The sequence below is a fragment of the Chiloscyllium plagiosum genome, chromosome 4, assembly GCF_004010195.1.
Source record: "Chiloscyllium plagiosum isolate BGI_BamShark_2017 chromosome 4, ASM401019v2, whole genome shotgun sequence".
Classification (NCBI taxonomy): Eukaryota; Metazoa; Chordata; class Chondrichthyes; order Orectolobiformes; family Hemiscylliidae; genus Chiloscyllium; species Chiloscyllium plagiosum.
The window spans coordinates 24,664,191-24,681,001 of record NC_057713.1 but is presented as its reverse complement, the minus strand read 5'-3'; the positions used below and the strand labels follow the sequence as shown (position 1 = coordinate 24,681,001).

The window sequence follows — 16,811 nt, the reverse complement described above, 5'->3', positions numbered from 1 at the left end:
AATTCACCTGGCCCTGCACATCTTTGTGACTGTGGGAGGAAACCGGAGCACCCGGAGGAAACCCACGCAGACACGGGGAGAACGTGCAAACTCCACACAGTCAGTCGCCTGAGGCGGGAATTGAACCCGGGTCTCTGGCGCTGTGAGGCAGCAGTGCTAACCACTGTGCCACCGTGCCGCCCACTAATTTTAGTTTGAAAGAAATGAGAAAAGGTGCTTTGCCTATTCAGCTTGGAAAAATTTTGACTTATAGCAATTCTTTCCAATTTTTTTTTCCATTGTCACATCCCATTTTAATGCCACAAAGTGTTCAGTGAGGATGGGATGGAGAGGCAGGCAAGACATTATGGAGAGAGTTGGATGGGGAGTATTAAATCGACTGGGTTTACTATTAAAAACATAACGACCCAGCTTTTTACAGGCTGCAGCTGTAGCATTGATTGGGCCTCAGAGTAGAAAACGGAACAATCCCACTGACAGAAAAAATACGAATATCTGAAGGGCTTTGCAATACACAGTCAGAGCTGCAAGACCATTATTGCTGCCTTGTTACTTGTAGCTCAAAATCTTGCCTGCGCTGCAACCCCACTGGAGAATCATAATCCAGAGTTTGGCAGCCACTAACTTATGGGCTAACAATGCAAGGAGTGGAAATGTGCAACATAACTCCATCTTTCATCCATATTGCTTCACTGATAACTCATATAAATGGCAAAGTTGGCCAAAACAGCAGTTTTATAAAATTAGTCGAAATGTGAGTTTGACATCAATCTGGCATCACGTCTTGCTTTGGTCGAAATAATTGAACATTTGAGATGGCTGTTTAGAAATGTCTAAAATGCTAACAAACAAAATGCAGCTTTAAAACTGACAGTCAATTTTCCACTTTTCCTGTTTTCTATCACAAAGCATCACCTGTTCATGTTTTCAGCTAATTTTTATTATGTATAAAATGGCGAAATTCTCTGTCATTTTCGCCACCTACAAAGAGACCCCACCACCAGGGATAGATTTCATTCCCCACCCCTAAAGACCATTCCCTCTGTGACTCTCTTGTCAGGTCTATGCCCCTTCCCCAACAACCCACCCTTTCCTCCTGGCACCTTCCCCTTCCACTGCAAGAATTGCAAAACCTGCACCCATACCTTACCCCTCACCCCTCTCCAAGGCCCAAAAGGAGCCTTCCACATCTGTCAGATTTACCTGCATTTCAACATACGTCACTTATTGTATCCTTTCCCCCCCGATGTGGTCTCCTCTACACAGGAGACAGGATGCCTATTTGCGGAAAGCTTCAGCGAACATCTCTGGGACACACATATGAAGCAACTCCACTGCTCTGTGGCTGAACACTTTAACTCCCCCTCCCACTCTCCCAGGAACATGCAAGTCCTGGGCCTCCTCCATCACCAAACCCTTACCACACGCTGCCTCGAGGAAGAATGCCTCATTTTCTGCGTTGGGACCCTCCAAACACATGGGATCAATGTGGATTTCACCAGTTTTCCTCATTTTGCCTCCCCCCACCTTATCCTGGATGCCACCTTCCAATTTGGCACCGATCTCTTGACCTGTCCTACCTGTCCATCTTCCTTCCCACCTATCCACTCCACCCTCCTCTTTGACCAATCACCTTCACCCCCACCTTCGTCTACCTATCGCACTCTCAGCTCTCTTACGCCCAGCCCCACCCCTCTCCCATTTATCTCTCAGCCTCCTTGGCCCACAAGCCTCATTCCTGATAAAGGGCTTATGCCCAAAACATCGATTATTCTTCTCCTTGGATGCTGCCTGACTGACTGTGCTTTTTCCGCACCACACTCTTGACTACGCTCAACATATGTGAATGATTTTAATTCCAATGTACTATCAATCTAATTTTGTGCCACAGCCTCTGTGTAATGCCATGGGTTTGTGTTATGCTAACACACCTTATTAAATGGCAGTCTGTCATTATCATTTTGCAAATCTAAACACAGAGGTAGATCTTGTGGCCCAGTGCTCGTGCTCCAGTCTCTAAGCCAGAAGATCAGTGTTGAAGTTCAGTTCCAGAGCTTACTGGCCAAAGAAGATACATTCATTATGTGGTGAAACAAGTTGAGAATCAATTTGTAAATTGTTCCAACATATGTTAATGGCAGGTGGTGAGAGATGAATAGATTCTGTTCAGCCATGTTGGATTACTGGGGCGTCTACCAAATTTACTAATAGCTAAGGCATGCATACATGTTGCCAAAGCACTCTGGCAAGGCCAGTTAGCTTAGTTGGTTGGATAGCCAAGTGGATCAGGTTGGTGCCAGCAGCATGAGATTTAATCCCTGTTCCAGATCTGCACCCTTGCTGTCTGGTGGAGACTGTGGCACTGTGGTTATGACCTGTCTTAGGGCATGGAACTCAAGTAGACATCTGTCTTCATTGTTCCTTGGAGTTCTGCACTGGGGCCTCAGCTTTTCACCATACACGTCAAAGTGTGTTGGTTAGAATGCTTGCAGAGAAATGGTGATGGCAGGAGGAAGTTACAAACGGATGGAGAAGGATTAAGTGATTGGGAAAAGTAGTGACAGCTGGACTTTAATGTGGAGAAGTGATACTTTGGATCTAAAAAATTACAAATCAGAATTTTTTTTGGAGTGAAAGGATTTGAATATTCAAGTACAAAATCACTGAATACTGATTCAAAGGTTCAAAAAGCCATTTAAAATGTTGGCCTTTCTCTGGAGGACTGGAATATTAAATGGAAGAAATTAAGCTTCAGTTATTCACAACCTTCATGACATCCTACCTGGAACCACTGTTCAATTCTGGGCACTGCACCTCAGGAAGACTATATTGGCCTTACAGATTGTAAAGTGAAGAAACATCAAGGTAATTTAACCATTTCACCCCATGTTTTATGAACAACCTGACTTGTATTCCTTGAGCTTAGACAATTGTGGAATGATCTAATTGAAATGTTTAAAATGTGAGACAAACATTCAATAAGTGCAGGGAAGGGAAATAATACAAGTGGGAAGAGGGAATGGGATTTCAACTAGAGCTAACCCTTTTAGGAATGAAATTGAGAAGTTTTCTTTTGATATGAAGGGTAATGAAAATAAGAATTTATTCCCACAAAACACTGATAATGTTGGGTGAAAGAAAATCAATTTCTTAGGTAAGGGTGTGAAGGAACATGAATCAAAAGCCATTCAACAAGTAAGAATACAGCAGCCATGATTTAACAGAACTGCGAAATAGTTTACCACCCTGAATGGCCTCTTGGAGGAGCTCAAATCTTGGAATTGGGATTGAACTCACACTGGAGTTTGGGGTTGGATTAAAAATTGTTACACATGTTTACGGGCTAAAACAACTAGCCTCAGGATAGTGAACCGCTGCTTGTGATTTCAACTGGAAGTGTAATTTATCTGCCAGCAGTTTGGGAAGAGAGTTGAGTTAAACAAACATTGGATACTTTACATATCCAAATCTGGGTCAAATGCTAGCTGGAAAAATTGATGTCAAAAGGCTGGAAATTGTAGATATATGTTCCACTCATTTTTTTTGTTGGTTGCCCAAGACCAGTTTTCTTTTTAAAAGGGTTAGTTTTATGAGTGTGCGGGCAAAATGGGAAGAAAACTTCTCAATACATTGACACCTGCTCAGGAAGGTAGGGGTCAAAAATCCAACAGGCCAATGTCCAGTTCGTCCTGTTCCTCCAGCCTGCCAGTATTTGCCTGTGAGGGGAAAGGGAAAACAATGACCCCTTTCAGAAGCAGAATGCTTTGCAGCCACTGAAGTCGAAGTGCAATCGCCAAAACCCTCAAGGCATCATTTGATGCGCAGGGGCAATCAACTGCTGCTAAACACTTTGCAGGCTCAATGCTAACGAGGGTCTGACGCTGCATTTTGGCTCTGCTCACTTGGGCTGTAAATTCAGTGTATTATTGCCAAGGAAACAGGCATGTTAACATCGCCCCATCTGGCTCGCTACAGACCAATGTAACTTTATAACTACATTAAGCACTCACAGATGACAAAATAGTGCAGTCTCCGACTTATAGATGGCACGTCAGTCGGTTTCATTTCAAGGAATATATTTTCAGTCCCAAATACTTTTGCGTGCACCGGATCTGATCAGCCCACTGTAGTTCACAGATAGCCCAAGCGTGATGTTATTGGTCAGTTTTAAGTTGCCCACGGGCTCTGGGTCTTCATCGTTCACTCCACTCCAGCAAAATAGCGGCTGATCTCCTCAGGGCCACCCCTGCAGATCTCAGGAGGGGGAGATTCCAGCGGATTGTCCTCGAAGTTTGAGGAGCAGTGGCTTCGACCCCATTCTAAGTTCGCCAGCTGCCCGAACTGGCTGGGCAAGCGCCTGAGCTGGTTCTTACCCAGCCACAGGGTGCACAGGCGCCCGAGAGTGCAGATGGAGTCGGGCAGGCTCTGCAGCGCGTTGAAGCACAGCAGCAAGGTCTCCAAGCGCTCAAGGTTACCGATGCAGGCGGGGATCGTCTCGATCTTGTTGTCGCTGGCGTCCAGAAAGGACAAGCGCCGGAGCTGGCAGACCTGCAGAGGGAGCTCCTGGAAGTTGTTGTTGGCCAGATGCAGGTTCCGCAGCCGCTGCAGCCTCTCGGCCTCGGCGGGGAGGCGGCTCAGGCGGTTGTTGCTGAGGGTCAGCGTTTCCAGCTTGTGCAGGGCTCCGATCTCGGGCGGGATTTCCCGCAGCTCGTTGGTGTCCAGCCTCAGCACGGTCAGGTTGCTCAGGCGCCCGAGGGCCCGAGGGACCCCGCCGATCTTGTAACTCAGGCAGCTCTCGCGTTCCGGGCTCATCTCCAGCACTTGCAGCTCCCCAAGGTCGAAGATCTCCCGAGGCACCGACAGCAGCTCCCTGCCCTTTAGTTTCAACCTCTTCTTCCCGCGGTCGACCTCGACCCTGTACTTCCAAAACTTCTCCCCTGTCCCCTTGGCGGAATGAAGGGGTGGGCTGCTGCTGGTCTGAGATGATTTTAATCGACCTGAGGACATCTCGGATTCAAAACTGCAGCTCTCCCCACCCCACCTAGCAGCAAATGTAACAACTTGTGTGTGTGTGTGTGTTTTTAAAAAGATAACAAGGAACAAGCTAAACATTCCCTCCAGAGGATCCTGAACCATCCATTCATTCTCCTTGGGAACGTAGTGTTTCAACGTTCTGAAACTGACACACCATTCTATGGTTGCTTAGCAACCTCCTGTGTAACTACTTGATCTGGAATGCGACACTGATCTAGGAATTGGGTTAGGAAAAGGTCATCTGATGTACCCTCAATCTCATCCCCCCGGTGTTCGATTATTGTATGGGCTCTGCCCCTATCAGCGCAGACTTCTCATGGCAGCTTGAGAGTTAGGGTCTCCTCTGAGTTGACCTCGGCCCAGTCCGATAAAGCACAGATCGGCTCGTTTGTGCCAATCTGGTATTCTTGACCCTGCACTGTCTGCCGGCGCCCGAAATGCTGGCACTTGTTTTTAAATAAAGTGTTGCCTCCAGGCTTGGGACAAAACTATCTCTTCTAAACAAATGAAGTAGTCCGTTGCTATTTGCAGACGAGAAAAAGCATTTAATTATAGAAAGCGGCATACAGTAATCCAGAGTGAAATTAAATAAATTGAACTAAATTGGAAAGCAACGTTCATGGGTAAACCTAAGAGAAAACACGAGGAAATGTTTACAGAAACAGAATAATACGCCAGAGAAAGATTATAGTGTATTTGGTCCTTCGTTCAGGTGCTAACATTTCCAAACTATCCAATTGATCACACTCCGCTATTCTTATGGTCCTGAAAATATTTTTTCTTCCAATCAAGCATTTATGCAATTTCCTTTTGCAAGTTAGCGTTGAATCTTCTTCCACCACAACCTTACGGGATGGATTCCACACCTGAACAACTTTTCTGCAAAATTTGCAGAATTTGCCTTTTCTTCCTTTTGCCGACTGCCTGAAAACTAAATCTTGTGGTTATTGAGCCGTATAAGACTTTTTCCTTTCACATCTATCAATCTCCTCTTAACCATCTCTGCTGTTGGGAGAGGCAACATTTCCTCTCCAATATCCCTATGTAATTTGTTACCATCCCTATACAGACTGGCAACTTGTAAAATTAACTTAAATTTAGTCACATACTGAAAAGAATCACAAAAAATATTCAATTTTAAGATTTTTATAACAAACTAAAGTCAAAATTAACTAAACATTAATTAGTACTCAATTAATTAGTACTCAATTAATTCTCTAAAGTCCAAAAAAGATATCCCTTATTAATTTTGTAACACAAATGATAACCAAGCCTGTTATACTTCATTTTCCACCCTACACATTCTGTCTAATTATAATCTTTACAGAAGCCAGTCTACAATTAATCCTCCCTTCTAAGGATTTGCTTCTCTCCAGTTCTCTAAGTCCTATGGCCTAAAGTCTTTGCATTTCAATCTCTGTCAATTGGCCAAGTGACTTCCAGCATCAAGGTCCACTCCAATGACTCAATCTAACAGTCTTGCTGGGGTGAATTTTCCTACAATTGTAAATCCCTGTGGTTTCTTTCTGCTCAAGCACTGGACAAAATTCAACCAACAGTCTGGTAGTTGGCAGAGAACACTGTCACAGATGCATCTCTCCATGATAGTATTGATAGATTCAGCCACTGTAAAAGGTAATCCTGCATTCAAATTCAGGATTGAAAAATGTGTTGCTGGAAAAGCGCAGCAGGTCAGGCAGCATCTAAGGAGCAGGAGAATCAACGTTTCAGGCATAAGCCCTTCTTCAGGAATGAGGAGGGTGTGCCAAGCAGGCTAAGATAAAAGGTAGGGAGGAGGGACTTGGGGGAGGGGCGTTGGAAATGCGATAGGTGGAAGGAGGTTAAGGTGAGGGTGATAGGCCGGAGTTCTGTTATTCATTGTGGTCCATGTGCTATCTCTCTGAAATTCTGTTCTTCCTCTTACATTTTCAACTGTCCCAATTATAAATTTAAAACATACAAAAGACAGTTGATTTGAACTAGCTTCTGTAAGAGTAGTCGTATTAATTTCCCAATATCAAGTTAGTTGTACTTTTTAATTAATAAGTTATGAACAATCTATTTCATTCAGGACATGCCAGGCCTGGGTCTAGTTAACATTTACATCTAGATTTAAATGTTTATTCCCTAATGCTTCTATTATACTTTAGTTATATATGTATCTATAATTATGTTGAAATCTATTTCTATGATTATCTGAAGAATCTTTAACGAAAACCTATTTCTTAATATTGTGAATAACGTCAAAGAAATAACTGATTACTACAAAATAACCTTAGCTGTTGTTTCATAGCTGTTTAATGAGTTAGGCTGACTGGTTTATGGGTTGAGATTTACACCCCTTGTTCGAACTGGTGATGCTAACGAATGGGACAACACCCTTTCATTAATGAGGCTAGAATTAATCACATGTCGTATTTTAATGAACTTGTGTCTTATCCTTAGATATCCTCTTAGCAAAGCATCTCGGAAAGTCACTTGTAGGGTCTCCTATTTAGCTTGTTCAAAGGTACCATTAAGTTTCGCTTAAATTTTTTTTTCCACCACCAGGAAGATAGGAAAACACCCGGGTGGCCAGTGACAAGCACTGCCCTTCGCATCAAAGGGCAGTGCTGTGTGATCAAAACAGTGAAGGGGAGGGTAGGGACTCAATCAAAATAGAGTTGGAGGGAGAAATAATGCACTCCACTCCCTGCGGCGCCCACCTCTCCCTGAACAACTCCAGGGTGTTGGTGGACACCGCGTGCTCCTTCTCCAAGGACACCCGGGCCCTAAAGTAACTGCGGAAGAGGGGCAGGAAGTCGGCCCTAACGACCCCCTCCACGGCCCGCTGCCTCGACCTGTTGATGGCCAGTTTGGACAGGTCCAGGAGCAGACCCACGAGGAGGTCTTCATACCTGCCCTCCCTCCTTTGTACCGGGTGCCCGAAGATCAGGAGCATGGAAACTGTTGGCTCTATGAGGTACTGTGGGCCATAAGCAGTAGCAGAATTGTATCTGAAATGTAAATGTCTTGATACCTCTTTTCTGTTCAAACCTTTCTCCTTTGTTACATTCATGAGCTTCTGTCTGTTCTTTCAGATTAGTTTCTCTTCTACCCAACAATTTTCCGTTTCAATGTTTTGTGAATTTCCATATGATCAATTCCCAACTCATAACTGTCTTTGCAAGAGAGCATAGGTGTCTGCCTAGGTTGCCACTTCCCTGATCTTGAATATTTGGTGCTCATCTAAATAAGCTTTTAAATTTGCAGGAATGCTTTTTCCAAGTTCTTCTAAAATCAGAATTTCCCTTACATTCTCACTTCTTTCTCTAACTTGTTATCTAAACTAGCTGCTGCCACATCATTTCTTTCTCCTTTGCAAATTCGACAAACATCGGATGAGGTTTCTTTCTTGCACTTCTAAATGTCAACTGATAAATTTCAAATACAAGCTCATAAGCATTGAGTATTCTCTTTTTGATAATCTCATACTTTGCAGATTGTTCTTCTGACAAAGTTATATGAATTGTCATAGCTGCTATGTCAAAATTCTCTGTAATATTAAGGTTTCAGCAATTGCATTTGTCTATACGGTTGCTCAATGGTTTAGTGCTGCTGCCTCACAGTGCTAGGGACCTGGGTTTGATTCCAGCCTCAGGTGACTGTGTGGCGTTTGCATATTCTCCCTGTATCTACGTGGGTTTCCTTCAGGTGCAGGTGGTTCTAAAGATGTGCAGGTTAGGTGGATTGGCCATGGGAAAATGCAGGGTAGGGGGTATGGGTCTGGGTGGGATACTCCTTGAAGGGTCAGTGTGAACTCAATGGGTCAAATGGCCTGCCACCACATGAGGTAATTATCTTTCAAGTCCTTCCTCATTAAATTCAGGATCTAAGCATAAAATCCTTCACTGGAATCAGAATCAATGTCGTTGTGAAGATGGCATTTTGTCTCCACATAACTGTGGGTTGGCCACTCCTAACAATACTGCCATTGACAGATGCATCTTCTATATTAGATTGACAAGACTGAATTCAAGTCAATTTTTCACTCAACATCTGATGCAGACCCAGGCTAGCATGATCTGTTTGATCAGTCATGGTAGTACCAAGCCATTTTTGATGAACATTGAAGCTCCCCACTCTGAGAATATTCTGCATCCTTGACACTCTCAGTGCTTCCTCCAACTGGTTTTCAACATTGAGGAGTACTGAATATGCAAATTGAAGTGTGTATATGTGTGCGACGGTGGGTTTCCTTGTCTATGTTTGACCAGATGCTAAGAGATTTCATACTTCGAGAGTTAATGTTGAGGTTTTCTCGTACCACTTCTTGACTGTATACCACCTCTGGTAATTCTGTCCTGCTGGTAGGATAAGACATAACCAGGGATAGCGATGGTGGTGTCTAGGATGTTATCTGTAAAATATGGTTCTGTGACTACATTTTAAGCCTGTTGTTCGACTAATCTGTGGGACAACTCTCCAAATTTAGCACAAGTCCCTAGATGCTGTAAAATAGGACTTTGCAGGATCGACTGGGCTGCATTTCTTTTTCTGGTTTCTAGTCTCAAAGTCAAATCCTGGTTTTCCTTTAATTTCATTTCTTTCTTGAGGCTTCATAACAGGTTGTTACAACTGATTGGCTGACTAGTACATTTCAGAGGGCAGTTCCGAGTCAAACACAATGTTTTGGTTATGGACTCACACGTAGGCCAGAAAAGGTAAAGATGGCAGATTTAATTCCGTGAAGGACATTCGTAAACCAGAGATTTTTGTTTTGACAAATGTTATTGGTTATGTGGTCGCCATTAAGGTAGCTTTTAATTCCAGATTTTATTGAATTTAAATGCAATTTCTGCCAATGTGGGATTTGAACTCATGCCCACAGTACATTAACCTGGGGTTCTGGATTACAGGTTGAGTGACTTTAGCACAACAGAATTGCCTTCCCATAAATGGGATTGTTAGTATTCTACTACAATTTTCAGCTTCATTTCTGTTAGACAGAGGAGGTATTCAATATCAAACCTTATGCTCCAAATGTTACTCAGCTTCTTAAAAAGAAAATATATGAGTCAATAAAGCTCCAATCATGCACTTGTCACTCATCCACTGTACTTTATACACAAAGATGTACACAATAATAATTCTACAGAGATGTCAAAAATATTCAAGGAATAGCACCATGAGATACATTGACAAGAAAAAAGTAAAAAACATTCTGGGATAAGCAAAAGGAAGTTTAACATTGAACTGAACTTCCTTTGAGAGTCAACACCTATGAATGTTATTGCAAATCCCATACACGGTAATAAAAGATGGATCTCATTTTTAAAATAATTTAACAACTACACCATAGTCGGTGGCTCTCCCCGTAGTGAAAACTCTTGTGTTAATACTGTTTCTATGGTAATTTGGTAGGGCACAGGTTAAGTCTGTCACCAATCACAACTAAGTAAGGAACATAGTAAAGGATGCAAGAAAGATACAGCAAATGCAAAGGGATTATGAAACAACTGAATTGGTAGGGGTTGAATTCACTTTCCAGTCTCAACTACTAATTCAAATGCCAAGATCAGGTTTATAGAATTAGAAGGATGCATTTTGTGACCACACTGTTGCCAGATTATCTCTGCCACCTGTTCATCTCAACTACACCATTTAAAAGGGAAAACAAACAGTGGCTTTCAGGGGGCCCATGCATAAATCTCAATAGCTTTTAGTTTCTAGGAAGAGACCAGAGGGAGATAGAAGCAGTTTTACAGTCTGTTATATCTTATTTAAAGATTTATTTGACTGACAGGAAAGCAGGCCCATGGGAACCAGAATAGTAAAATAGAACAAATGAAAGATTGAATAGATGGTGATAAATTTGCAACTGCAAAATATTTGCAACATCACAACACAGACATAATCTGTTAAAACTATTCAAAGATTATTACATTTTACATTTCACTTTATCTTCCCTGTTTGGGGAAGCATTAACATGCGGACCATGAACTGTGTTTATAAATGCTGTTTTCAGTTTAAAGTCCTTAAGGGGAACTTGAAAACAGACCTCTGGCTTAGAGGCAGGGATGCTACCTATTGTCCTCCTACTCTAATTCATAAATTAACTTTGCCCCAGGCTAATGAAAAATCAAATCTGGTTTAACTAGGCCAATATGTATTTTGCTGGTCCCAGAATCAGTCCAATTCAAAGCTAGGCCAAACGTTTGAATTTCTATCTCACTATCTAGCAACATTATTTTAAAGAAATTGAAATCAGAGAGGTCTGTTTTAATTTGGAACAGTGGTGCCCTTTTCATTCACTTTACTGAGAAGGAGAATCAGGCATCATTTACAAATGGCTGCCAAATCATTCTGGTCAGTTTCTCTCCAGTGCCACTGCCAGCAATGGGTCTCCAGAGTATTTTTTTTGCACTGCTACAAGGACAGCCATGTTGACAAGGCGTACCAGACAAAATCTGTCAATAGGTGAGAACAGGAAGTGCAGCAGAAGTTGTCTTTACCCAATTCTGGAAAATTCAGCTCACTATTAAATAAAATATTTGTATGATATTAAAAGTGTGATTATATCTAGTACATAAGAGGCTTTACTTAGGGTTAGTAAAAATAGGCAAATATTACCTTTTTACACAAAATACATCACCTTCAAATGTGCTTGTTAATAAAATTGTTTCCACTACCTTAACAATTTGTACATTTTAATGGTAAGTTTTGCAGTCCATATATGTTCATCGAAAACCCTTCTTTTTTAATTGATAAATAATAACAATCTACATTCCCTTTGCATTGCATCCCACCAGTTAAGCACTCACAAGGCTATGTCATTGAATCATCAACACGTGGTCATAGCTCTCCCAAAGAAAATACATAGTTTATGCAAAGTCATTTGTGTTAACTGTATGCAAATTACAAAGTTCATGAACTCAATTGAGCACCTTCAAATTTTGAGATCAAACCTAGTCATTTGAACTCCTTGGTTTAAGTTATACTTTAAAAATGTACTTATATTTCATAGTGCAGCGAAGTTAATAGTTCAGTGCATAACCTTAAATTTTAAAACTAACCTGTTCCATGAGTTTGAATCAAGTTGAATGCTTGATTTACAGCCAGCCTGATTTTAGACCTCATTTGAATGAACTTTTTCATACATGCACAACCCTACTCCTCACACTTCAGCTATCATATTTTGGTGACTAGTCTGATTCACTGAACAACACAACAATTGGGTTTGCATGTACAAAAAATGTGCAGTGTTTTGAATTACAACCTCATATAGACTGAGTATAATCTTTCTCAGACAACAATGAGCATTTGACATAGCCTGGGTTTTATGATTCTAGGACTTGATGGATCACAGATTGGAATCTGTGCTGACTGCATTTGGTTTTCCATCCTAGGATTTACTGGCATGCTGGGGTTGGGTTCTCTTTCCATGGGGGAATAAAGCTAGATTAGGGGGACAGACTTGCTGCAGCCAGTGGCAACTGAAGGCAAGGCAATAATGAGTTCCTGAACAAATAGTGTTGTTTTTCAAGTCAAAAGATTTGTTTTACTGATGTGAGTTGTGCTACACTGAAAGCATTTGCATAGGTCCTCTATTACTCAGCCTCTGCAACCCCTCACACTGTGCCAAGCTCTGAATGCAAGGCACTGTAGCTATTCCACTGCCAACTGAAAACTGAACTCACAATGGAGAAGTCAGCTGCATACTACCAGAACCCTTGTCAGGCAAAAGTATAAGTGAATAGGTCGGTAACATCACATCGCTGGGAACTTTATTCAGGACTCATACAAAAACTGGAACATCTGGGCAGAATCTTTTATATTTCTGGCTGCCTGGTGGATGTATGAAACATTTCTCGATGACAATATGAATTCAAGACAATGGATAAACAGAGTACATGGAGATGTCCCATTGTGCTTGTCTTTGCTTGTTCATTTTTACAGTTGTGCTCATCATTAGAGTAAAATAACAGTAAATAAATTCTTTGATGGAATTGTGATGAGATGGTTCAATGGATAAATGCGTAGATCTTAAAAAATATATACAGCCCAGATTTAACTTGAGAAAATAAAATCCCATGAGGACAATGGTTGATACAAATGGCCTCAACTACCCTCAGTTAGAGAGGGAAAGTTAAATCAGCCAGGACCATTACTTCACTGTGGTTAAAGAGTGTGGGTGTATGGACAGCAGCTGCCAGCAGGATTTTGCATGGTCATCCCAATCTCCATAATTATGTCACTGGTTGACATACATGTGACAGTGGCACACTTTACCGAGGTGTTAGATAGCTTCCAGTTTTCAACAAGTATGTAAATCAGAATAAGTTAACAGCTGAGAAATTAGTCTCATTTCAATTTAGCCTAAAATGGATGGTAAAATCAGAACCTGAAATCCTGACTCTCATATCAAATTGATTTCATTGACTACTTGCTAGGAAGCTGCGCACACCAATTGCATAACAAAAGGCTGGTAGTTGGTTAGAGGAGGATTGGTTTTAGCAGCTGGTCACTGACAATTGAACACAATTGGTGCTATTGAACCAGAAAGAGCATTTCTCTGACTTCTGGCTTCACTTTGGCCAAAAAAACACCCCAGAGCTTTTTGAAGGCAGCCTCCGACAATCCCATTAGGAGACAAATAATTGGATCTATCTGGTCTGGCTCCAACTCTGCTTTATCCATCAAAGCTCCTTAAACAGACAATAGGCTACAATTCAAGGAGCAAAATACTCATTTCAGGAAGCTGCTAGAGATGCCTGACCATCGGGTATTTATCATACTGCGGTATCTATAATAAAGTTGCAAGTCAGGTATGGTGTTAGTGATTGTAATGAGGTCAGCCAGGTGGACCTCATAGGATATGAGTTCCCTGATTGGGGCTGTTAATCTGGTCCAATCAGGGAGCCCTGGCTGACAGATAGAAGTAGGAGTGTAAAATAAGCACTACCGCACTTAGGCGGTAGTGTGGGGGTTAAAATAAAAAAAAATAAATAAACACAGTCCAGTTCTGGATGCAATAACAGCAGAATACTATCACATGTTCCCCCACGGGAATGTAAAAAAAAAGAAGTAGGAGTGACTCCCTCCAACTCTATTTTGATTTAGTCCCTACCCTCCCCCTCACTGTTTTGATCACACAGCACTGTCCTTTGATGTGAAGGGCAGTGTTTGTCACTGGCCACCCGGGTGTTTTCCTATCTTCCTGGTGGTGGAAATTGAGTAAAGATTTGTGCACTTTGTGTCTTTCACTGTGTCTCACACCTGCGCACACACACCATGGGTGCTGGGGAAAAAATAAGCACAAAAAAAATATATAAATGGGCTGTCCCCCCTTCACTGTTTAAACAAAAAAGAAAAAGAAGTAGGAGTGATAGAGATTCTTATTCACTCTCTGACAGCTGGCTCTGAGGAAGCCAGACCAATGTCAAGTACTATACACTTTGTGTAAATGAAGAGTGACTTGATGACAGGGTACCGGTCTCTGGAGAGTTATTTCACACGGGATGCTATGTCCTGAAATTGGTCCTGTCTGCCCCTAGTTAAATGGGACACCTGAGGGTCAATTTCACCATCCCTTCCCAACCAGTTGGAGAAAGTGGGAAGCAATACAACAAGATAAAAAAAAAATCAGCAACCTCACTCCAAGAAGCCACCATATATGGCTGGTGAGAGAAATGAATTCAAAAATGCTATAATGATGTATAAGTAGGAGTTGTGCAGAGTTGGGGAAGAGCTTAACTCAGTGTTAGGCAAACCTACACTTGACCAGAGAGCACTTGAAGCAGATGCTGAGTTCTTGAATTGAAAAATATTCAATTTTCAGCATTAATATCTTGCTTCAGTGAGCACAATAAAATAAATCTTAATTTTTAAAGAAGTCATTGCAATGTAAGTTAAGGCACAAATAATAAATCATCAGCAAGGTCAGGTATTACCATTTTTTCAAAGAAAATAATAGGAATTTTAATATTTTATGATTAGCTAAAATATGATATATGATTGAAAACTCAAGTACATTATTCGTGCAAAGTGAAAATAAATTGCCCTTCAAGGGCCAGTAGAAGAGGTATTTCCTTTTAAATTAAGCCTGGGGAAATCAGCATTTTGCCTTTAATTTTACTTTATATATATATTCACAACACTGAAATCTGTCAATATCTAAATAATCTAGTGTATGTAAATTGCATTTCACACATGCCACACTGGATTGTACTATAGTTGAGGTACAACTATACAGGAAACTTACTGCAGATTTTGAAAATATGTACAGTTAGGGAGTGTTAAAATCACAAAGTTCAGTTACAATCAGGTGCTGGTATGGATTTGCAGAAGGGACCTGTGTGTGTGTTTAATGGATGGGATACAGTACGTTTCTCCTGATTTTCTAGGCGAGGGCAGGATCTCGCATCAGAACACATTTAGCGGGCCACAAGTGCGCTTGGAGTGATCACTGTACAGGCTGCTGTCGGATATATTTTTATGTTTGTATTGAACAGTATCTGCATCCTTCATCTCTTCAAAAACTTCTTTGACTTGGCTCAAGGTCCTTTCTGATTAGCTGGTCGGCTGGCCATACTTGCATAATAAGCACACTGAGCCAGATCACAGATTCCATTCTGACCAGGAGGTCCTTGAGGACCTATCATTCCAGGTAGGCCAGACTCTCCTGGTGGTCCTGGAGTACCAGGAACTCCATCTTTCCCATAGCCAGGTGTTCCAGGGATACCTTTAAATGTACAGTTAAAACAAGGTGAGTGAAAGTTTATAATGGAAAAAAAAAATGAAATTGTACCTGTCAAACCTTTACTTCAAGATACAATGTCACCCACGGACAAGCTTGGAGAATATCTTTTTTCTGTGAATGAGAATGTTATGATTTCAAGTCCCACTCCAGAACCATGAGTACAATAACAACTGAAATGCTGAAGAAATTGTTGACTGTGTTTCAGTTGGTATTTTGAACTAAGACTTTGTCTGCCTCTCTGGTGAATGATAAAGATTCCATAACACAATTTCAAAGTACTGAAGGGCACATATCCCATTGTGCAGTGCATTGGGAAATTTTGAGGTTGTGAAAACAGCTAGATAAATGCACGTTTGCCTTGCATTTTCAGTTTGCGTTCAAGTAGTTCAATTGGATATCTGCCGTATTGTGCCAGGTCATGAGACACAGTATAAATATTTGTCATCTTTTAATTACTTAATAATGTTCTTTTACTTATTTTAATTGTGTGGTCTATTTTTAATGCCATATTATTGTATATATTATTTTTTCTCTGCTATTCACGTTTGATGAGGTCCCTCATCCTTAAATTTCTGTAATTTTTCTCAGTAGCTAACTCTCATTACAGCTGTTCTTACTCTTTTTGCTAAGATGCTGGGAGTGTGTGTGGGGAGAGGCACTTTGACTCAATTGGTTGGGTGGCTGATATGGACCACCTTGGTATCAACAGCACAGTGTACCACTCCCATTTTGACTGGGGTGGATTCTGGACTTGTCCATTTGTCCTACTCACTGTCAAGCTCATGGCACTGTGAACTGTGAATGCTGCCTTCAGGCAGAGAACTTGTGATGAAGAAGAAGATTAATACATGTGGCTGATTGACGCTTTTAGGAGGTTGTAGAGTGAGCATAGGTTTTCACCATTTCTTATTTAAGCTTCTGCTAATGTTATGAGTTTCAGGATCATTGTGATGACTGTCCACTTGTCAATGGTGTTTTGGTTCTCTATATTGTGGATACTGGGAGAACAGTTGTAGAAGATGCATCTGGTATTATA

General features: G+C 41.4%; 2 protein-coding genes across 5 annotated transcripts in view; both read right to left on the bottom strand.

Moving 5' to 3' along the window:
- Positions 1-1,779: 1,779 nt before the first annotated feature.
- Positions 1,780-6,144, bottom strand: LOC122549538 (leucine-rich repeat-containing protein 30-like). Its single transcript, XM_043689389.1, has one exon. The coding sequence runs from the start codon at positions 5,134-5,136 to the stop codon at positions 4,201-4,203; it is 936 nt and encodes a 311-aa protein (XP_043545324.1). The 5' UTR covers positions 5,137-6,144; the 3' UTR covers positions 1,780-4,200.
- An 8,176-nt stretch (positions 6,145-14,320) lies between these two features.
- Positions 14,321-16,811, bottom strand: part of col22a1 (collagen, type XXII, alpha 1) — a 302,096-nt gene continuing 299,605 nt past the window's right edge. For all 4 annotated transcript variants that reach the window (XM_043687854.1, XM_043687855.1, XM_043687856.1 and 1 more), the window contains one exon: positions 14,321-15,757. In XM_043687854.1, the coding sequence (XP_043543789.1) occupies positions 15,570-15,757 (188 nt within the window). In that variant the 3' untranslated portion in view covers positions 14,321-15,569. The remainder of the gene's footprint in view (positions 15,758-16,811) is intronic.